We start from the raw sequence: 20466 nt of genomic DNA, 5'->3' as shown, positions 1-20466 counted from the left end.
CTTGAAGTTCATGAGGATCCGATAAATGGTTGATTTAGGTGCAATCTTACTGGCAGCAATATCCTTGCCTGTGAAGCCCTTTTTGTGCAAAGCAATGATGACCGCACGTGTTTCCTTGCAGGTAACCATGGTTGAGAGGAAGAACAATGATTCCAAGCACCACCCTCCTTCTGAAGCTTTCCCTTCTGTTATTCAAACTCAATCAGCATGACAGAGTGATCTCCAGTCTTGTCCTCGTCAACACTCACACCTGTGTTAACGAGAGAATCACTGACATGATGTCAACTGGTCCTTTTGTGGCAGGGCTGAAATGCAGTGGAAATGTTTTCTGGGGATTCAGTTCATTTGCATGGCAAAGAGGGACTTTGCAATTAATTGCAATTCATCTGATGACTCTTCATAACATTCTGGAGTATATGCAAATTGCCATCCATCATACAAACTGAGGCAGCAAACTTTGTGAAAATTAATATTTGTGTCATTCTCAAAACTTTTGGCCACGACTGTACAATGATTCTCTACACTATACTTGCTTGTTTTTTCACCAACTGAAATTAGGCACAACATTATAATTTTCGCAACCAGGAAATGGCGGAGCGATTTCTGTATAGTGCACCTTTAACATTTTAAGGCAGCAACAGAGTCAGGTGAAAATATAACTTGAGAAATCAAGTTGAGTTAACCTGACCTGATATGAGACTGTCCCCTTGTGGCAAGTGACATCCCAGAAAGACAAACACGAACTAGACAATACATCCTAAATGGCTCCTAAATGACTCTACTATATATTATTTTTAATTGAATATAAACATGTTTTTTATGATTTTGTGGTACAAATACACAATGTTACCAGTTGTAAATAGGTTGTTAAAATGAAATTGAGGTGCAGTCAACAGTCAAAAAAATATATAGAGAGAGGAAAAGCTTGTCAAAATGTCTCAAAAAAACTTCTGCCTACATTTTCACATAGAAAATGTTACCAAAAATGATACAATTATGTTACTATTTGTTCCATCTGGTCTGAGACAACATTAAACTTGTGTGTGGATCCCCGGGGTATGCAGGTACCACATGTTGAGACACTGGACTCTCCCCTATGTGAGTTCTCTGATGTGACTTCATACTGGAGCGCCGGGTGAAGCATTTCCCACACTGTGTGCACTCGTAGGGCTTCTCCCCGCTGTGGACCACAGCATGTCTGATCAGGTTGCACTGCTTGGTGAAACTCCTGCCACACTGTTCGCAGGTGTACGGTTTCTCTCCGGTGTGACTCCGGAGGTGTTCTTTGAGCTGGCTGAAACGCTGGAAGCTCTTCCCACAGAAGGTGCAGCTGAAACGCCTCTCAGTGGTGCCGCCCGACCTCCACTGAGTCCTCATTCTCTTCACCATGTTAAAACTACTGCGACTCAGGCTGTATCCAGAGAAGGTGGAGGTGGTGGCCATGTTTGACCCTGTCATGCACTCACTCATTCTCACTGTTGCTTCTGAAGCCCTGTGCTGATGCTGCCTTGGCTGTAGAGCTAAACTACTTCCATCATTATTAGAGTTCAGTGTCTCGCTGCTCTGTCCTTCTGGCATCTGTTGTCTAGTCTCATCAGCCAATGTCCTGACATGTTTTTTCTGTGCTGCTGTGCTGAACATGTTAGCATGTGATTTCCCTCTAGAGTGAAGCGATGGTCCTACATCATCTGTCATAGTAGGTAGGGTTTGGAGCCCACTATGAGATGGGAAAATTGAGATATTCTGAGAGTACTCTTCTGCGCCATGAAAGGAGAAATCTGGGTGGCCATCAGGGTCAGTGTCTCTGCCTGGATCCACAGAGGTCCACAGCTGCCCATCAGTCTCATCCATGACAAACTGGTCAAGTCCTGCCAGGGCCGTGGTCTGATCCAGCTCCTCCTCTTTCTCCTCCTTCACCATCACTAGCTCTAGTGAGTCCTCATCTGGCCCGTGCTGCTCTGTGCTAAACACCTCTGTAGATGTGAGCCGGGGTGTGCCTGGTTCCTCTGGGCCATCAGAATTGGGGCAATGTTCCACTGAGTCTTCAGAAGATATGTTGGGTTGTGAAATGAAGTCCTCATCACAGCGCTGTTGCTCAAAGGATTGTGGTTGCCCAGCCTTGGAACTAGAATCTAAATATTTGGGAATAAACAAAAAATAAACATTACAAAAGACCCTTAACAGTTGCAAAACATGACTGCTTTAGAATTGACTGAGTGTGTACGTGCACTCCATATGCCAGAACATAAAACACTCAACACCAATGTAGCAATTTGGAACGTGCACAGGGGCGTCAGTTGGGTATGGCAGTCACTATGTCCTAGGTCAAGACTAAAATTGTAAAAGTAGGCTACCAAAAAGTAGACTTAATCATTCCAATGGCGATTAAAAAGCAACAGCTGTTTATCACATAGATTGGCTGGCTTTAGGACCAATGCGAAGCTTCCCTCAGAGAGAAGCTGCCAGCCTGCCCATCAGCGTGTGCAGCAAATAGCCTACCAAATAGCTGATTGTTATGTTGCAGCGGTCAGTGAAAAGCAGTTTAATAGAAATATGCCTATCACAATATTTCAAAATACAAAATCGTAGGAAAAACATAATTTAGAAAGCAAATGGCTATCGCTGAAAAGAGAAGACAAAGAAAAGAGGCTAACCTGTCTCTAGTTATCAAAATTCTCAACTCCCAATTGAGTTAAACAGTCTCTTCTCTTATTGGCACCAGCAGAGGGCATCGGCCCTCAGTACCACTAAAGTTTTTTGGGGGTAAAAAATAGTGTCCTCTTACAGGCTAGATGGACATCATATTGTACAGTTTGTGTCTCCCACTTTCTTCGGCCTAGATTAGATGGTTGCATTCAAGACATGGTCATTTTTACTGATCCGTTTGTCAGTCAGCAGATTAGGCTATTTTATTTGAACCTTTATTTAACTAGGCAAGTCAGTCAAGAATAAATTATTATTTATTATTATTTCTTGACTACTAATGTGCCATATTAAAACATGATGTTGCTTATGTCTCCAGTCATGTAAAGTGTAGTAGAATTGCATGAAATGAGTTTATAAAAGACCACATTTTTCCTCTGCAAAGAAACGTCTCTGATTAGACCTACTCTATGTCACTACGTGCTCAGGCATACATTGTTCAGAACGGTCTGATTTGCTAACAGTGATTGAGTTACATAAAATGATGACTGTGCAATCAACTCAAGCTACTATTCCTAATGTGATATCTTACATTAGTCTGCAAATGCAAAGATAGATGCATGCAATCCTTTATTATAAAAGCCGCAATTTTATGCTGAAAAAATAGCTTTCCAAACTTAAAACTCATGCGCCACCTACGGATGTCAGCATTTGAAGTCGCTGTCTGCATTATGCATCTATTTCATGTTGCACTGTGTGCGCCGTTCCACAAGTAAATTAGTCACTTAATGATGAGGATGAGTTGTGGTTGATATTGTACAGTATATGCCATTTCACAGACCTTTAAACCTAATATTGAGGTGATAATTAATGGCTAGGTTCATTTTTGTTTGTTTTTGCTGTCCTTCAAGTAGCATTTTAGAGTTTTTAAATTGTGTAGAAATGCAGTAAATTAGTTTAGACTTCCACAAAAATCGTTGGAATTCCAACTCGGCAACTCGGGCCTCTTTCTAGAGCTACTACTATCCGACCTGAATTATACTGACGTCATGATTTGACCTCGTATTTTTCAGAGTTCCCAGTTGTCTTGAAAGCACCATACAACTCATGGTACCCTTCGCCAGCTCATATCTGTGTGAAGCTGGATTCAGCGCTCTCGTCCAGGTTGGATGTGACAGCAGAGACGAGTTGCGCACTGTCGACCACGCCCCCTGACTTTGAGAAGCTCTGACACGACATGCATCAAGAACACCCATCTCATTAGTGGTGGTGAGATACACTAATTTGCAATTGACGGTCATAGCCCCACATTAAACATATGTGATGATGAGTTGAGAAGACAATCAGAAATATTGTTAGAATGTTTTTCAATTGACTCCTATAGCCCCAAATAAAAAAAGTAAACATTGGCTGTTAATTACATAATTTCTTTCCACATGGTTGGGTTCACAAGAGTTTTCAGTGATCAAAAATGTTTGGGAACCGCTGCCCCTGCCCTAGGTTAAGCTGAACTATGCCAATGAACACGCATACCACCACACCCACAGTCTTCCATAGACCCTTATGGTCACACCCACCCTCTCCAGTGATCCTGAGCTCTTCCTGAGGGTCCGTTTTCCACACATCCTCTGCCATCTCCTCATCTTTGATCAGTATGGGTTCAGTCTCTGCTCTCTGCTCCACATCTGTAGGCTGTAACAGGGGACTGATGTTATCATTCTGGACACACCATATCTAACACTTTTCATACCCATGAATCACACAAAAGCTGTAAATTCTCCTGATATTCCAATAACAGAATTGATCCAAGAGGTCAGGTCTCTGTAATTGTAAAAGGTGATGTATCACACCTGGGGTTGAGAGTCCTCTTCAACAGCCATTTCTCCATCTCTCCACTGTGAGTTACTCCTTTGCTTGTTCAAAACAATATTGACTGGATATGACGATCTCTCTGATGCCATGGGTAAAAAAATAAAATAATAATTGTATTCAGTCAGATATTCACACACAATATTTCATGAATAACACATCTACTACCTTTTCTCCTGATTCGTGTCTTCTTCAGCTCGCTTTCCATCATTTGACACTTCCTTTTCAGAACATCAATATCTTGCTGGCTTTGGGTCATTTCCAACCGTATAACTGCACAGCTGTCATCAACACGTTTGTTTATTTCTGCTACAGCTGCTTTAGCTAATACCTCCATAATGGATAACAACTGCGACTGAAAATTGCAGCTGGCCATATTGTCTAGTCCAAATTACAGATTTATTTTTTCTGTGTGAAGTAAATAGTCTACAATTTACAAGCTAATGTGCAATATCAATACGTTATGTTGATAAATGGCAATCTCAATACGATCCTCCTCGCGTCCTCTCTTCTGGTCTCCTTCTCAAAACCCATTGAATGAAAAAGCCAGAGGTCCCGCCCCTCTGACCTTCTGATCCAATGGGGTTTGAGAAAGAGACTACCAGAGGCACCAATTGAGATGTTCCCAATGTTTTAAGGCGGAAGATACGTGCGCAATAGCAAACTCACTTCGGCTCAAATCGTGACGTAATATTTATTACCGTAAATATGAGACTGCAACAGCCCTTTAAAATTGGTAGAATTAGCACTGGCAAGACAAATACAATGGTCTGTCTAGTCTGCATGTAGGGTACCCATATATTGCCCAAAAAAAGAAGACGTTTACGTTTTTATTTTAGTTTTTAGTAGAAGGTGGAGTGGAATGCAGTGCAAGTTATTTTTTATTTATTTATTTATTTTACCTTTATTTAACCAGGTAGGCAAGTTGAGAACAAGTTCTCATTTACAATTGCGACCTGGCCAAGATAAAGCAAAGCAGTTCGACAGATACAACAACACAGAGTTACACATGGAGTAAAACAAACATACAGTCAATAATAAAGTATAAACAAGTCTATATACAATGTGAGCAAATGAGGTGAGAAGGGAGGTAAAGGCAAAAAAGGCCTTGGTGGCAAGGTAAATACAATATAGCAAGTAAAACACTGGAATGGTAGTTTTGCAATGGAAGAATGTGCAAAGTAGAAATAAAAATAATGGGGTGCAGAGGAGCAAAATAAATAAATAAATTAAATACAGTTGGGAAAGAGGTAGTTGATAGGGCTAAATTATAGGTGGGCTATGTACAGGTGCAGTAATCTGTGAGCTGCTCTGACAGTTGGTGCTTAAAGCTAGTGAGGGAGATAAGTGTTTCCAGTTTCAGAGATTTTTGTAGTTCGTTCCAGTCATTGGCAGCAGAGAACTGGAAAGAGAGGCGGCCAAAGAAAGAATTGGTTTTGGGGGTGACTAGAGAGATATACCTGCTGGAGCGTGTGCTACAGGTGGGAGATGCTATGGTGACCAGCGAGCTGAGATAAGGGGGGACTTTACCTAGCAGGGTCTTGTAGATGACATGGAGCCAGTGGGTTTGGCGACGAGTATGAAGCGAGGGCCAGCCAACGAGAGCGTACAGGTCGCAATGGTGGGTAGTATATGGGGCTTTGGTGACAAAACGGATTGCACTGTGATAGACTGCATCCAATTTGTTGAGTAGGGTATTGGAGGCTATTTTGTAAATTACATCGCCAAAGTCGAGGATTGGTAGGATGGGCAGTTTTACAAGGGTATGTTTGGCAGCATGAGTGAAGGATGCTTTGTTGCGAAATAGGAAGCCAATTCTAGATTTAACTTTGGATTGGAGATGTTTGATATGGGTCTGGAAGGAGAGTTTACAGTCTAACCAGACACCTAAGTATTTGTAGTTGTCCACGTATTCTAAGTCAGAGCCGTCCAGAGTAGTGATGTTGGACAGGCGGGTAGGTGCAGGTAGCGATCGGTTGAAGAGCATGCATTTAGTTTTACTTGTATTTAAGAGCAATTGGAGGCCACGGAAGGAGAGTTGTATGGCATTGAAGCTTGCCTGGAGGGTTGTTAACACAGTGTCCAAAGAAGGGCCGGAAGTATACAGAATGGTGTCGTCTGCGTAGAGGTGGATCAGAGACTCACCAGCAGCAAGAGCGACCTCATTGATGTATACAGAGAAGAGAGTCGGTCCAAGAATTGAACCCTGTGGCACCCCCATAGAGACTGCCAGAGGTCCGGACAACAGACCCTCCGATTTGACACACTGAACTCTATCAGAGAAGTAGTTGGTGAACCAGGCGAGGCAATCATTTGAGAAACCAAGGCTGTTGAGTCTGCCGATGAGGATGTGGTGATTGACAGAGTCGAAAGCCTTGGCCAGATCAATGAATACGGCTGCACAGTAATGTTTCTTATCGATGGCGGTTAAGATATCGTTTAGGACCTTGAGCGTGGCTGAGGTGCACCCATGACCAGCTCTGAAACCAGATTGCATAGCAGAGAAGGTATGGTGAGATTCAAAATGGTCGGTAATCTGTTTGTTGACTTGGCTTTCGAAGATCTTAGAAAGGCATGGTAGGATAGATATAGGTCTGTAGCAGTTTGGGTCAAGAGTGTCCCCCCCTTTGAAGAGGGGGATGACCGCAGCTGCTTTCCAATCTTTGGGAATCTCAGACGACACGAAAGAGAGGTTGAACAGGCTAGTAATAGGGGTGGCAACAATTTCGGCAGATAATTTTAGAAAGAAAGGGTCCAGATTGTCTAGCCCGGCTGATTTGTAGGGGTCCAGATTTTGCAGCTCTTTCAGAACATCAGCTGAATGGATTTGGGAGAAGGAGAAATGGGGAAGGCTTGGGCGAGTTGCTGTTGGGGGTGCAGTGCTGTTGACAGGGGTAGGAGTAGCCAGGTGGAAAGCATGGCCAGCAGTAGAAAAATGCTTATTGAAATTTTCAATTATGGTGGATTTATCAGTGGTGACAGTGTTTCCTATCTTCAGTGCAGTGGGCAGCTGGGAGCAGGTGTTCTTATTCTCCATGGACTTTACAGTGTCCCAGAACTTTTTTGAGTTAGTGTTGCAAGAAGCAAATTTCTGCTTGAAAAAGCTAGCCTTGGCTTTTCTAACTGCCTGTGTATAATGGTTTCTAGCTTCCCTGAACAGCTGCATATCACGGGGGCTGTTCGATGCTAATGCAGAACGCCATAGGATGTTTTTGTGTTGGTTAAGGGCAGTCAGGTCTGGGGAGAACCAAGGGCTATATCTGGTCCCGGTTCTAAATTTCTTGAATGGGGCATGTTTATTTAAGATGGTTAGGAAGGCATTTTTAAAAAATATCCAGGCATCCTCTACTGACGGGATGAGGTCAATATCCTTCCAGGATACCCCGGCCAGGTCGATTAGAAAGGCCTGCTCGCTGAAGTGTTTCAGGGAGCGTTTTACAGTGATGAGAGGAGGTCGTTTGACCGCTGACCCATTACGGATGCAGGCAATGAGGCAGTGATCGCTGAGATCTTGGTTGAAGACAGCAGAGGTGTATTTAGAGGGGAAGTTGGTTAGGATGATATCTATGAGGGTGCCCATGTTTAAGGCTTTGGGGAGGTACCTGGTAGGTTCATTGATAATTTGTGTGAGATTGAGGGCATCAAGTTTAGATTGTAGGATGGCTGGGGTGTTAAGCATGTTCCAGTTTAGGTCGCCTAGCAGCACGAGCTCTGAAGATAGATGGGGGGCAATCAGTTCACATATGGTGTCCAGAGCACAGCTGGGGGCAGAGGGTGGTCTATAGCAGGCGGCAATGGTGAGAGACTTGTTTTTAGAGAGGTGGATTTTTAAAAGTAGAAGTTCAAATTGTTTGGGTACAGACCTGGATAGTAGGACAGAACTCTGCAGGCTATCTTTGCAGTAGATTGCAACACCGCCCCCTTTGGCAGTTCTATCTTGTCTGAAAATGTTGTCGTTTGGAATTAAAATGTCTGAATTTTTGGTGGTCTTCCTAAGCCAGGATTCAGACACAGCTAGAACATCCGGGTTGGCAGAGTGTGCTAAAGCAGTGAATAGAACAAACTTAGGGAGGAGGCTTCTAATGTTAACATGCATGAAACCAAGGCTATTACGGTTACAGAAGTCGTCAAAAGAGAGCGCCTGGGGAATAGGAGTGGAGCTAGGCACTGCAGGGCCTGGATTCACCTCTACATCGCCAGAGGAACATAGGAGGAGTAGAATAAGGGTGCGACTAAAAGCAATAAGAATTGGTCGTCTAGAACGTCTGGAACAGAGAGTAAAAGGAGGTTTCTGGGGGCGATAAAATAGCATCAAGGTATAATGTACAGACAAAGGTAAGGTAGGATGTGAATACAGTGGAGGTAAACCTAGGTATTGAGTGATGAAGAGAGAGATATTGTCTCTAGAAACATCATTGAAACCAGGAGATGTCATTGCATGTGTGGGTGGTGGAACTAATAGGTTGGATAAGGTATAGTGAGCAGGACTAGAGGCTCTACAGTGAAATAAGCCAATAAACACTAACCAGAACAGCAATGGACAAGACATATTGACATTAAGGAGAGGCATGCTTAGTCGAGTGATCAAAAGGGTCCAGTGAGTGGAGAGGTTGGTTGAGGGTCACGGCGATTTAGACAGCTAGCCAAGCCAACCGGTAGCAAGCTAGCATAGGATGGAGTCTGTTGTTAGCCACCTCTTGCGTTCGGTCAGTAGATTAGTGGGGTTCCGTGAGGTAGAGGGGATTAATCCAAATCACACAACAACAACAAAAATAAGAACAATAGATATAGTTATAGAGGCCCGAGAAGAAAACATAATAATAATAAAAATAAATAAATTGTCCGATTGTCTATTCAGATAGCAGCCGGTAAGACAACTAACGGTTAGCGGGCCGCAGATGGGCGTTCAGGTAACGTCGCGACAGAGGAGCCAGCCGGATCTCCTTCAGGTAGATAACGTCGGCAGTCCAGTTGTGAAGGCCCGGTGGGGCTCCGCGTAGGCAGTGAAACGGGTCCGGATAGGTGACTGCAGCCCAGGAGTGAATGATGGAACTCAGGAGTGATTGACGGAGCTGGCTAGCACCGGAACAATCGATGTTTGCTCCGGAATCGACGAAAGCCGACTGTCACACGGATAGCAGCTAGCTAGCTGTGAGATCCGGGTATGAATGTCCAGAGAGCAGTTGAAATCCAGGGATATGGAGAGAAAAATTGGTCCGGTATGTTCCGTTCTGAGCCGCGCTGCGCCGTACAAAACTGGCGATAGATTTTCGAGCTAAAGGATAGCTGATGACCACAAACCGTGGTTAGCTGAATACTAACGATTTGCCAGTAAAGAAGCTAACTAGCTTCTGATTAGCTTCTGGATTAGCTTCTGGGCTAGCTCCTGGCTAGCTTCTGGCTAGTTTCTGGCTAGCTTCTTGGAGTTTCTGGCTAGCTTCTTGGAGGATTACAGATCCTAGATAATAATTTTTTATAAATATAAATTGGTGAGGCTGGTTGCAGGAGAGTGTTTAGAAGATGAGTTGATGGAAAATAAAAATAAAATGTATGTGAAAAAAGTTGTAAATATATATATATACAGGACACGACAAGACGAGGACAAAAGACGTCTGAACTGCTATGCGATCTTGGAGGATCAACATGGACATGGACATTAACATGGATACCATATTAAATGACTATAGCGGGCTATTTCATTAACTCTAAAATAGCAGCCATTTTGGTATGGTAGAAATCCAAACCAGCCTAATTGGAATGAATGGCAGTAGAGGCATAATTTACTTATGCAGGACAATAAAAAGTAAGGGATGTAATATACGTATATCAGAAATTGTGTAATAAAATGATTGTCAACCTAAAATTAGAAATACAGTTTACACTGGTTTTACACCAATTTGCTGTATAAATAGCCCCTAAAATATATGTAAACAGACCAATGTCTAAATTCTTGTTTTCTTGAGAAAGCTGTGAGTGCTATTTAAGCAATAAACCCCGAGGAGGTGTGGTATTTGGCCAATATACCATGGCTAAGGACTGTTCTTATGTACGACGCAACCACAAACCCCTGAGGTTCCTTATTTCTATTATAAACTGGTTACCAATGTAATTAGAACAGTGAGAACAGTAACCCATGCCAATGGTATACAGTCAGATATACCACAGCTTTCAACCAATCAGCATTCAGGACTCAAACCACCCAGTTTATAATATCCTGTCATGAACTGATTTCAGCCAGTGTATGGCTGTGGATTGATTGCATTGTTTGAATGGAATGTTGGCATAATTTCAAATTCATTACTTTACACAATATCTTATCACAGCACTGTCAAACCATAGTCTCAGTCGGTATTCACATAATAATAAGAAATTCCCCTCGACCATGCTTACAAATTGGTGAAAACTAACATTCTTTCTTATTGACCCCCATTGTAAAAGAGGCAACTTCGTCGTAGATTTTTTTGTTACACAGAAATAACAAATCATGCCGAAAAGCTGCTTTGTTGTTCAATGTACATGTAGCCAGGTCAAAAATCCTGACCTATGGTTTGCAATGCTACATAGGAAAATAGAGCCTGTGACAAGAGCCCTATGGCTTCAAGCTATTAGGTGTGGGAAAGTGGGAAACTTGTTTAGTACAGACCATTTGTAACTTCATTCACTACATGTGACTGTATAGTCCGTTTGTTTGTTTGTGTTGTTGGTCTTGGCTAGCTTCACGTTCGGGTCGGTAGCTAGCTAGCTAGCTACTCACTCAAGTGGCTGCTAGGATCATTATCAGTCCTTTATGACTGGAACAAACTACAAAAATCTCTGAAACTGGAAACACTTATCTCCCTCACAAGCTTTAAGCACCAGCTGTCAGAGCAGCTCACAGATTACTGCACCTGTACATAGCCCATCTATAATTTTGCCCAAACAACTACCTCTCCCCCTACTGTATTTATTTATTTTGCTCCTTTGCACCCCATTATTTCTATCTCTACTTTGCACATTCTTCCACTGCAAATCTACCATTCCAGTTTTTTACTTGCTATATTGTATTTACTTCGCCACCATGGACTTTTTTTTCCCACCTTTACCTCCCTTATCTCACCTCATTTGCTCACATTGTATATAGACTTATTTTTCTACAGTATTATTGACTGTATGTTTGTTTTACTCCACGTGTAACTCTGTTGTTGTATGTGTCGAACTGCTTTGCTTTATCTTGGCCAGGTCGCAATTGTAAATGAGAACTTGTTCTCAACTTGCCTACCTGGTTAAATAAAGAATGAAAAGGGGCAGTAGTGAGAATGCTAGGGAGCAGACAATGTTGAAAAGTATTCTTTAGGCATGTTGTACTTTTCTTAAATGTAGTTTTGTAATTGACTAAAACAAGCAGACAAGAAAATAGCGTTTGAAAAAGGTTACGTTTTTGCTGTGTGCCAATGGGGTAACCTAGGTAACCACAGGCAGGGTCTCGACATTCTGTCTAATACCACTAGGTCTATGATTGGCCAATTCCAATTCCTTGACCAAAATGGCTGATCTTTAGACCATCAAAAGAAGGTGCATGTCCCTTCTAATATTCTCATTCCTAATTCTACGTGGTTATTAATACATAAAATGCTATAGATGCATAATGCACGACGCACTGTGGTAAAATGTAAAATACAAAAACACGTTCTTCAACCATTCTTAACAACTCATGGTTTATGATCAAATATCGTCATTAATATTGTAATCTCCATTCTCATCGACACAACCTAATGAAACCATTCTGAAAATGTGGTATGGTATTTATTAAAAGATAGTAAAAGGTATATAACTTGTTTGACACACAGCTGGGGAGCAAAGACGATAAACTGGTTTCATGTAAACTTCAAATAAACTTAATTTCATTATATATTTCAAGTATGGGAGACGGGGACGGGGGGGGACGGGGGGGCAATTTTAACAGGGAGCAATTGTAACACCTTGAATTTCTACAAACATATACAAGCTAGAGTGATGAAACTCACACAGTACATGCCCATATAGGTTGTCTCCCTGCTTGAAAAGTTACAGCCAAATATCTCACTAGTTTCTTTTAACCACTGGCTGTATTTTTCATATACTGCCCTGAGTATTAATGTCCAATAGTTCAAACTAGCATAATTTTCATCAGCCATGCAAGCTCCATTGTGCCTTCAGAAAGAATTCACACCCATTGACCTGTTCTACATTCCACATTCAGCCTGAATTTCATATTGATTAAATATAATTTTTTGCCACAGGCCTACACATAGTACTGCATAATGTCAAAGTGGAATTATTATTTTTTTTTATATTTTTTTTTTTACAAATGAATTAAAACTGAAAAGCTGAAATGTCAATAAATCAATAAGCATTGTACCCCTTTATCTGTAAGGTCCCTCAGTTGAGCAGGGAATTTCAAACAAAGGTTCAACCACAAAGACAACAAAAGTGTTCCAATGCCTCGCAAAGAAGGGCACCTATACATAGTTGGGAAAAAACATTTGGATTTTGGAATCGCCCTTTGAGCATGGTGAAGTTATTAATTACTATTTGGATGATGTACAGTATGTATTCAAAATAATATGGACACCTCTTCAAATGACTGGATTCCGCTATTTCAGCCACACCCATTGCTGACAGGTGTATAAAATCAAGCACACAGCCATGCAGGCTCCATAGACAAACATTGGCAGTAGAATGACCTTATTGAAGAGCTCAGTGACTTTCAACGTGGCACCGTCATAGGACGCCACCTTTCTAACAAGTCAGTTTGTCAAATTTCTGCCCTTCTAAAGCTGCACCGATCAACTGTAAGTGCTGTTATTGTGAAGTGGAAACGTCTAGGAGTAACAATGGCTCAGCCGCGAAGTGGTAGGCCGCACAAGCTCACAGAATGGGACCACTGAGTGCTGATGGGCGTAAAAATCGCCTGTCCTCATTTGCAACACTCACTTCCGAGTTCCAAACTGCCTCTGGAAGCAACATCAGCACAATAACTGTTCACAGGGAGCTTCTTGAAATGGGTTTCCATGGCCGAGCAGCCGGATACAAGGCTAAGAACACCAGGCACAATGCTAAGTGTCGGCTAGAGTGGTGTAAAGCTCTTCACCATTGGACTCCGGAGCAGTGGAAACTTGTTCTCTGGAGTGATGAATCAGGCTTCACCATCTGGCAATCCGACGGACAAATCTGGGTTCGGCGGATGCCAGGAGAACGCTACCTGCCCCAATGCATAGTGACAACTGTAAAGTTTGGTGGATGTGGAATAATGGTCTGGGGCTATGGTTTGTGCTAGGCCCCTTAGTTCCAGTGAAGGGATATCTTAACGCTACAGCATACAATGCCATTCGAGACTATTCTGTGCTTCCAACTTCGTGGCAACAGTTTGGGGAAGGCCCTTTCCTGTTTCAGCATAACAATGCCCCTGTGCACAAAGCGAGGTCCATACAGAAATGGTTTGTCGATATCGATGTGGAAGAACTTGACTGGCCTGCACAGAGCCCTGACCTCAACTCCATCAAACACATGGGATGAATTGTAACGCCGACTACGAGCCAGGCCTAATCACCCAACATCAGTGCCGACCTCACGAATGCTTGTGGTTGAATGGAAGCAAGTCCATGCAGAAATGTTTCAACATCAAGTGGAAAGCTTTCCCAGAAGAGTGGAGGCTGTTATTGCAGCAAAGGGGGGACCAACTCTATATTGATGTTTATGATATTGGAATGAGATGATCGACGAGCAGGTGTCCACTGTTCACATACTTTGGTCATGTAGTGTATCAAACCACCTAGTCACTACAAAGATACAGGCATCCTTCCTAACTCAGTTGCTGGAGAGAAAGGAAACCGCTTAGGGATTTCACCATGAGGCCAATGGTGACTTTAAAATAGTTACAGAGTTTAATTGATGTGATAGGAGAAAACTGAAGGATGGATCAACAACATTGTAGTTACTCCACAATATTAACCTAATTGACAGAGTGAAAAGAAGGAAGCATGTATAGAATAAAAATATTCAAAACATTAATCCTGTTTGCATCAAGGCACTAAATTAATAATGCAAAAAATGTGGTGAAGCACATGGGTCAGTCTGCTTTCCACCAGACACTGGAAGATGAATTCACCTTTCAGCGGGACAATAACCTAAAACGCAAGGACAAATCTACACTGGAGTTGCTAACCAAGAAGACAGTGAATGTTCCTCAGAGATCAAGTTACAGTTTTGGCTTAAATCTACTTGAAAATCTATGGCAAGACCTGAAAATGGTTGACAACAACCAATTTCAAGCTTGAAGAAATGTAATTTAATAAATAGGCAAATGTTGCACAATCCAGGTGTGGAAAGCTCTTAGATACTTACCCAGAAATACTCACAGCTTTAATCACTGCCAAAAGTGCTTCGACAAAATATTGACTCAGGGGTGTGAATACTTAGATGAGATATTTCTGTATTTCAATAAAGTATTAAAACATTTCTAAAAATATGTTTTCTCTTTGTTGTTATGGGGAATTGTGTGTATGTAGATGGATGAGGGAAAAACATTGACATGAATGACGTGTCACTTGTTGTCTCTTACTAGGCACATGAGGTTTTGTCATGACTGCTGGGTTGGGTGCAATGGTAATGCAGTGTTAAAATTACCCTGAGCCAAGCAGTCGAATGAAACAAGTGATTTTAACTTTAAGATTGTATGAATTATACATGACTTATACAAATTCAACTTTAAATAGACTTTGGGTCCTGTAGAGTGCTAAATAAGTTGTAAACAGATATGATCTGGACACCATAAGACTATTCTGGGCCCGGTTTCCCAAAAGCATTTTAAGGCTAAGTTCATATTTCTAACGATGAATTTAGCCTTAAGATACTTTTGGAAAAACCGGGCACAGATGATGTCGAGAGGAACCGAACGGTCATGCACAAACATGGGTGTTATTATTGTCTATCATAATATAATTCAAAAACATGAATATTTTTTAAGTTAAGTGGATTCTTTTTTGACATTTTTTTTTAGGTGTTACGTTTGGCTCCAGCTACTGTTACAATTGCATCTGGAACAGGGGCAAATGTAACGTCTGGACATTTCTGATTAAGATCAATATTGTGATCCGACCATCTTATGTACAGTACAGACATATAAACGGTATGAATGATTAGGAGACCGATGTCAGTTAATAAATAAAAAGATTACTGGCCTAGTTAAAGTGATCGCTGAGCAATAGATTAAAAGACAAAACTGTAACAATTGCCCCCAGTCTCCCCTAACTATTGCATTGCACATGCATTATAGCTGATTTACACACAGGTGGCAAAATATCTCTATTTTCATGTCATCCTACCAAAGCACCGGTTCCACTCCAAATGCCAAAGCCATTTAGCAAACTCCAGGCATTTACATTTGTTGGATGACATGCAAATAGAATACACAAGCAGAAAACAACACCATACTGTACAATATGGTGATGAATCTTTGAAGTTATGGAGCTATTTTGCTTCCACTGGTCCTGAGGCCCTTGTTAAGGTGCACGGCATCATGAACTTTACCCAGTCAAGGTTGTGAGGACTCTCTGGAGGAAATAATAAAATACAATTAATAATCAAAAAACAAGCATGGAAATTGGAAGATTGCATTATCAAAGAAAATACAGTATACAGACACAAACTCACCAGACTGTTTGGACCTCAAACACAGCCAGTTATCCAGTCACTATGACAGCGTGGCAGACGTAGATAAATGCACACACCTGAGAAGGTTTGGAGCCCAAACTATTTATTTATGTAACTAGGCAAGTCAGTTAAGCACAAATTCTTATTTACAATGACAGCCTAGGAACAGTGGGTTAACTGCCTTGTTCAGGGGCAGAACAACAGATTTTTACCTTGTCAGCTCGGGAATTCGATCTAGCAACCTTTCAGTTACTGGCCCAACGCTCTAACCACTAGGCTACCTGCCGCGAGGTTCCAGGCATGCATATTGATGTTTGAGGAATAAGAAGCTATCTTGTCAAGGTGATGCTTCAGGAATTCTAGAGTTCTGAGAAACCATAGGGATGGGAAAGGAACAGAAAAAGAGGGAAGTAGGTTTTATTCTGTAGAGAGTGTTTTGAAAACAGTTGAAACTATTGGAGAAAAACTATAAAATGGCAAAATGTACAGACCCAAGGCAACAGTAAACATGTCTTCCCCTACGAATGATGCAGACAAGATGCATCATTTTTTGTCGAAAATGTTTTCTTCAAAATCGAGCCTGTGCTGTCTGAGATATCGCGTGTGACTAATTTACGGACACAGAGTCACAGTCCTCCCCCCGATTTTATTGTGGGGGACAACGATAGACTGGGCAGCACCACCTATGGGATATTTTTGGTTGAGAAGGAGACGTGAATCCAACATATCAATTATTAATTTGTAAACAATTTGGAATTAAAGCCAGACTAGGTCTGGCAACTATGTGTGTGTTCTCTATACCTGTTCGCTCCTCTCCTTGTAGGTGTTACAGATGCTCCCCACCACTTGGCTGCAACCCTTTTGGGCTCCAGAGTGGCGCAGCAGTCTAAGGCACTGCATCTCAGTGCTAGAGGCATCACTACAGACCCTGGTTCGATCCCAGGCTGTATCACAACCGCCCATAATCGGGAGTCCCATAGGGCGGCGCACAATTGGCACAGCGTCATCGGGGTTAAGGGAGAGTTTGGCTGGGGTAGGCCGTGATTGTAAAATAAGAATTTGTTCATAACTGACTTGCCTAAATAAATACAAATGTATCATTTAGTGTACCCTGTATGCACAACCCATGTGGAATTACCGTTCCCTGGCAGCGTTTGTAAATGTCAATCTGTGGTCAAGAATGACAAGTTCATCTCAGCCTATGCTGCCTTTCAGTCGCGTGACTTTTGGCCCTGATAGAGAACGAATCACGCCAGAGAACACTGCTATTCCAGCTGCTCTCTCTTCATCTGACTTCGCTTTCTCTCATAATCTGAGAGCATTTGGTCGTCGCAGGGGTGGAACAGGGCTACTCTTTTCACCTCTTTCCTCTCACACTCACCTGTCCATCTCCTCATTTGAATTCCATGCTGTCACTGTCACTTGTCCACTCAAGCTTAATATTTTTGTCCTCTATCGCTCCTCAAGTGCCCTTAGAGAGTTCCTCAATGAGCTTGACACCTTGATAAGCTAATTTCTTCCTGATGACGGCTCACCGCTCTCCATACTTGGCGACTTTAACCTCCCGATGTCTGCCTTCAATTTATTTATTTCCAACTCTCTCTTTCCCCTCCTTGCCTCTTTGGACCTCACCCTTTCCCAATCCACTCCCATGGCAGGCAATACACTTGACCTCATCTTTACTAGAGGCTGTTCGCCTACTTATCTCACTACAACCCCCTCCAGGTCTCTGATCACTACTTTTTTTCATTTTGTGTCTCCCTCTCCTCCAACACTAGCAACTCAGCCCCTACCTAGATGGACATGCACTGTCGCAATCGTCGCTCGCTCTCCCACTAGTCTCCCCTCTTCTACCCTATCATCTCTCCCTTTTGCTAAATCTTTCTCCCTCCTGTCTATTTGACCCTACTCTCCTCCCTTTCCGCATCATTTGACTCGCATTGTCCCCTTTCCTCCCGGCTGGCTCGGCTATTCACTCCTGCTCCGTGGCTGAGTGACTCATTGCGACCTTACAGAACAGGGCTGCAGGCAGCTGAGCGAAAATGGAGGAAAACGAAACTTCCAGAGAACCTTTCATCCTTTTACTCCATCCTCTCTATCTATGCATCCGCTTCTAAAGCTACTTTCTATCACTCTAAATTTCAAGCCTCTAACCCTAGGAAACTGTCACGAACCGGCTCAAAGCCCGTAACAAAGGGAGACAACGTGGAGATAAGGAGTAACAAAAGATATTTATTAACTAAAGCAACTAAGGAAAATATACAATGATGTGTGTAATCAGTAATCAGTAGCGTAAGTCAGTGTTTTGCATGCATGAATGTGATAATGCAGGGTGTTGAAAGGTGCCAAAGCAAACAAACAAAAAGTCAACAAGAACCACAACACAATCTACAAATGTCTGCATGGAGAGAGTCTCCTCCATGAATGGGGAAGGGGTGTATTTATCCTGGGAAACACCTGGGCCCAGGTGTTTCCCATGTAGCTGACGACCCTCTCAACTCCGCCCACCGGCATCCTAATAAGGAAGGAAACAAGAACAAAGACAAAATACGGCAGACAGAGTGGGAGGGTCGTCACAAAACCGTTTTGAATCTTCTCCTCCCTCAATCCTCCACCCATTCCCCCTCCCTCTCTGTGGATGACTTTGTCAACCCCTTTGAAAAAAAGGTTGACGACATCCGCTCCTCATTCACTCAGCTAGTCTCACTCATACAGAACTACCCTACGCCTTGAACTCTTTCTCCCTTCTCTCTCCAGCTGAAATACTGTGGCTAGTGAGGTCTGGCCGCCCAACAACCTGCCCACTTGACCCCATACCCTTCTCCAGACCTTCTCCCATTCCTCACTTCCCATATCCTTGATCATTGGTTGCGTCCCCTCTGACTTAAAAATGGCCCGAGGCGCTCCGCTCATCAAGAAACTAACACTTGACTCCTGATGTCAAAAATTACAGACCGATATCCCTTCTTTCTTTTCTTTCCAAAACACTTGAGCATTCTGTCTCTGACCAACTCTCTCGCTATCTCTCTCAGGACGGTCTTCTTGACCCTAAACAGTCAGGCTTCAAGACGGGTCACTCAACCAAAACTGCTCTTCTCCACACTCCCAAAGCTGACTCTCTCGCCTCCTGTATTTGGGTGTGTTGACAACCAAACACAATTCAATATCACTTTTGAAATACAATAAATAGCCTATTAACTTGTTGATAAGTTAACAAATTATATGTTGGATTCACATCTCAAACAAAAATAAAAGTTAAAGAATGGAGTTAAGCCAGTGGCTCAGATGGAACTATCCAAGCAGGTATAGTACATATCCTTTAAATGTTTCTATTTGGTTGCCTTGTCAACCAAACGCAATTCAAATGTTGCTTTTGTAAAGTTAAGGCTATCTTACAAACTAATGTAACACTTAACCTTAAAACTTAGAATGTCTCAAAAGTGAGGAAATGTCGTGTAAAATTACATAATTAGTCATGCTATCCCAAGTTTTACTATTTAAATAATGTCTCTTGTTATATGCTGCTGTGTTTTCTAACCTGATTCAAACTTGTCTTTGTGGGACTTAAGACTGGGCATATAGCTAAGGTCCCTTTGGTTGCAACCGCAGCATGTGACATCCCGTGGGTTTACTATCTACAGAAAGTCACATGTATGGAAACTTGCAGAAAGGAGCACATTATAGTGTTTGCTGTTGTGAATCCTTCCTGATGGTTGAGCCCTCGGGCTATCAACCTCATGCCATCTTAAATCTGTAAATACAACTAATTGTCTTTTACACACTATCCTGCTGACTGCCACATATACAAAAAGGATGTGCTTCTCTATAAAAGCTGAGAACCGACACTGTTCATTGAGCTTTCAACTATGCATGGTTGATTCTCATTTTTTTGCATATCTTATAAAAGTGGTGTTTAAAATAATCTGCAGTTTCTCTCTTCCTATAGAATTGCTACCACAATTTGTCGACGAGGATGGGATGCTAACTCCGCTTGCTGATTGCACCCGAGGAGACCGAAGTTAACTGCACAAGGGAGCTCAGGTGGGACCCTTCTCGGACCTGCCGGGAGTGTCAGTGAGTGGATACGCCATTCCTAACAGACAAAATAAATTCAGGGTGAGACTGATTTTCTTTTAAACATCATAGAAAATCATGTTCTAAGAACAGGTTGTGCACATTATGTCATTGTTGTAGCAAAGGCATCCCCAGTTAGAAACTTTGTTGTAGCAGAGTTATTTCTGAATAGGGGAAGTCCAAGAAGTAATTCTAGGGCAAACATCCTGT

At 42.3% G+C, this 20466-nt stretch overlaps 1 protein-coding gene across 2 annotated transcripts in view; it reads right to left on the bottom strand.

Moving 5' to 3' along the window:
- Positions 1-415: 415 nt before the first annotated feature.
- LOC110508513 (zinc finger protein 263) overlaps positions 416-20466 on the bottom strand; it is a 40475-nt gene continuing 20424 nt past the window's right edge. The window contains exons 1-4 of one of the 2 annotated variants that reach the window (XM_021589078.2): positions 4681-5045; positions 4494-4594; positions 4221-4335; positions 416-2132 (exon numbers count right to left, since the gene is read on the bottom strand). In XM_021589078.2, coding sequence (XP_021444753.2) covers positions 1003-2132; positions 4221-4335; positions 4494-4594; positions 4681-4888 — 1554 coding nt within the window. In that variant the 5' untranslated portion in view covers positions 4889-5045 and the 3' untranslated portion in view covers positions 416-1002. Of the gene's footprint in view, positions 2133-4220; positions 4336-4493; positions 4595-4680; positions 5046-20466 lie in introns of those variants that run through there. The other variant, XM_036966313.1, reaches the window with a different exon arrangement.

The sequence above is a fragment of the Oncorhynchus mykiss genome, chromosome 28 (genome assembly GCF_013265735.2).
Source record: "Oncorhynchus mykiss isolate Arlee chromosome 28, USDA_OmykA_1.1, whole genome shotgun sequence".
Classification (NCBI taxonomy): Eukaryota; Metazoa; Chordata; class Actinopteri; order Salmoniformes; family Salmonidae; genus Oncorhynchus; species Oncorhynchus mykiss.
The sequence above is the reverse complement of the archived record's forward strand: the minus strand, read 5'-3'. Positions and strand labels throughout refer to the sequence as shown.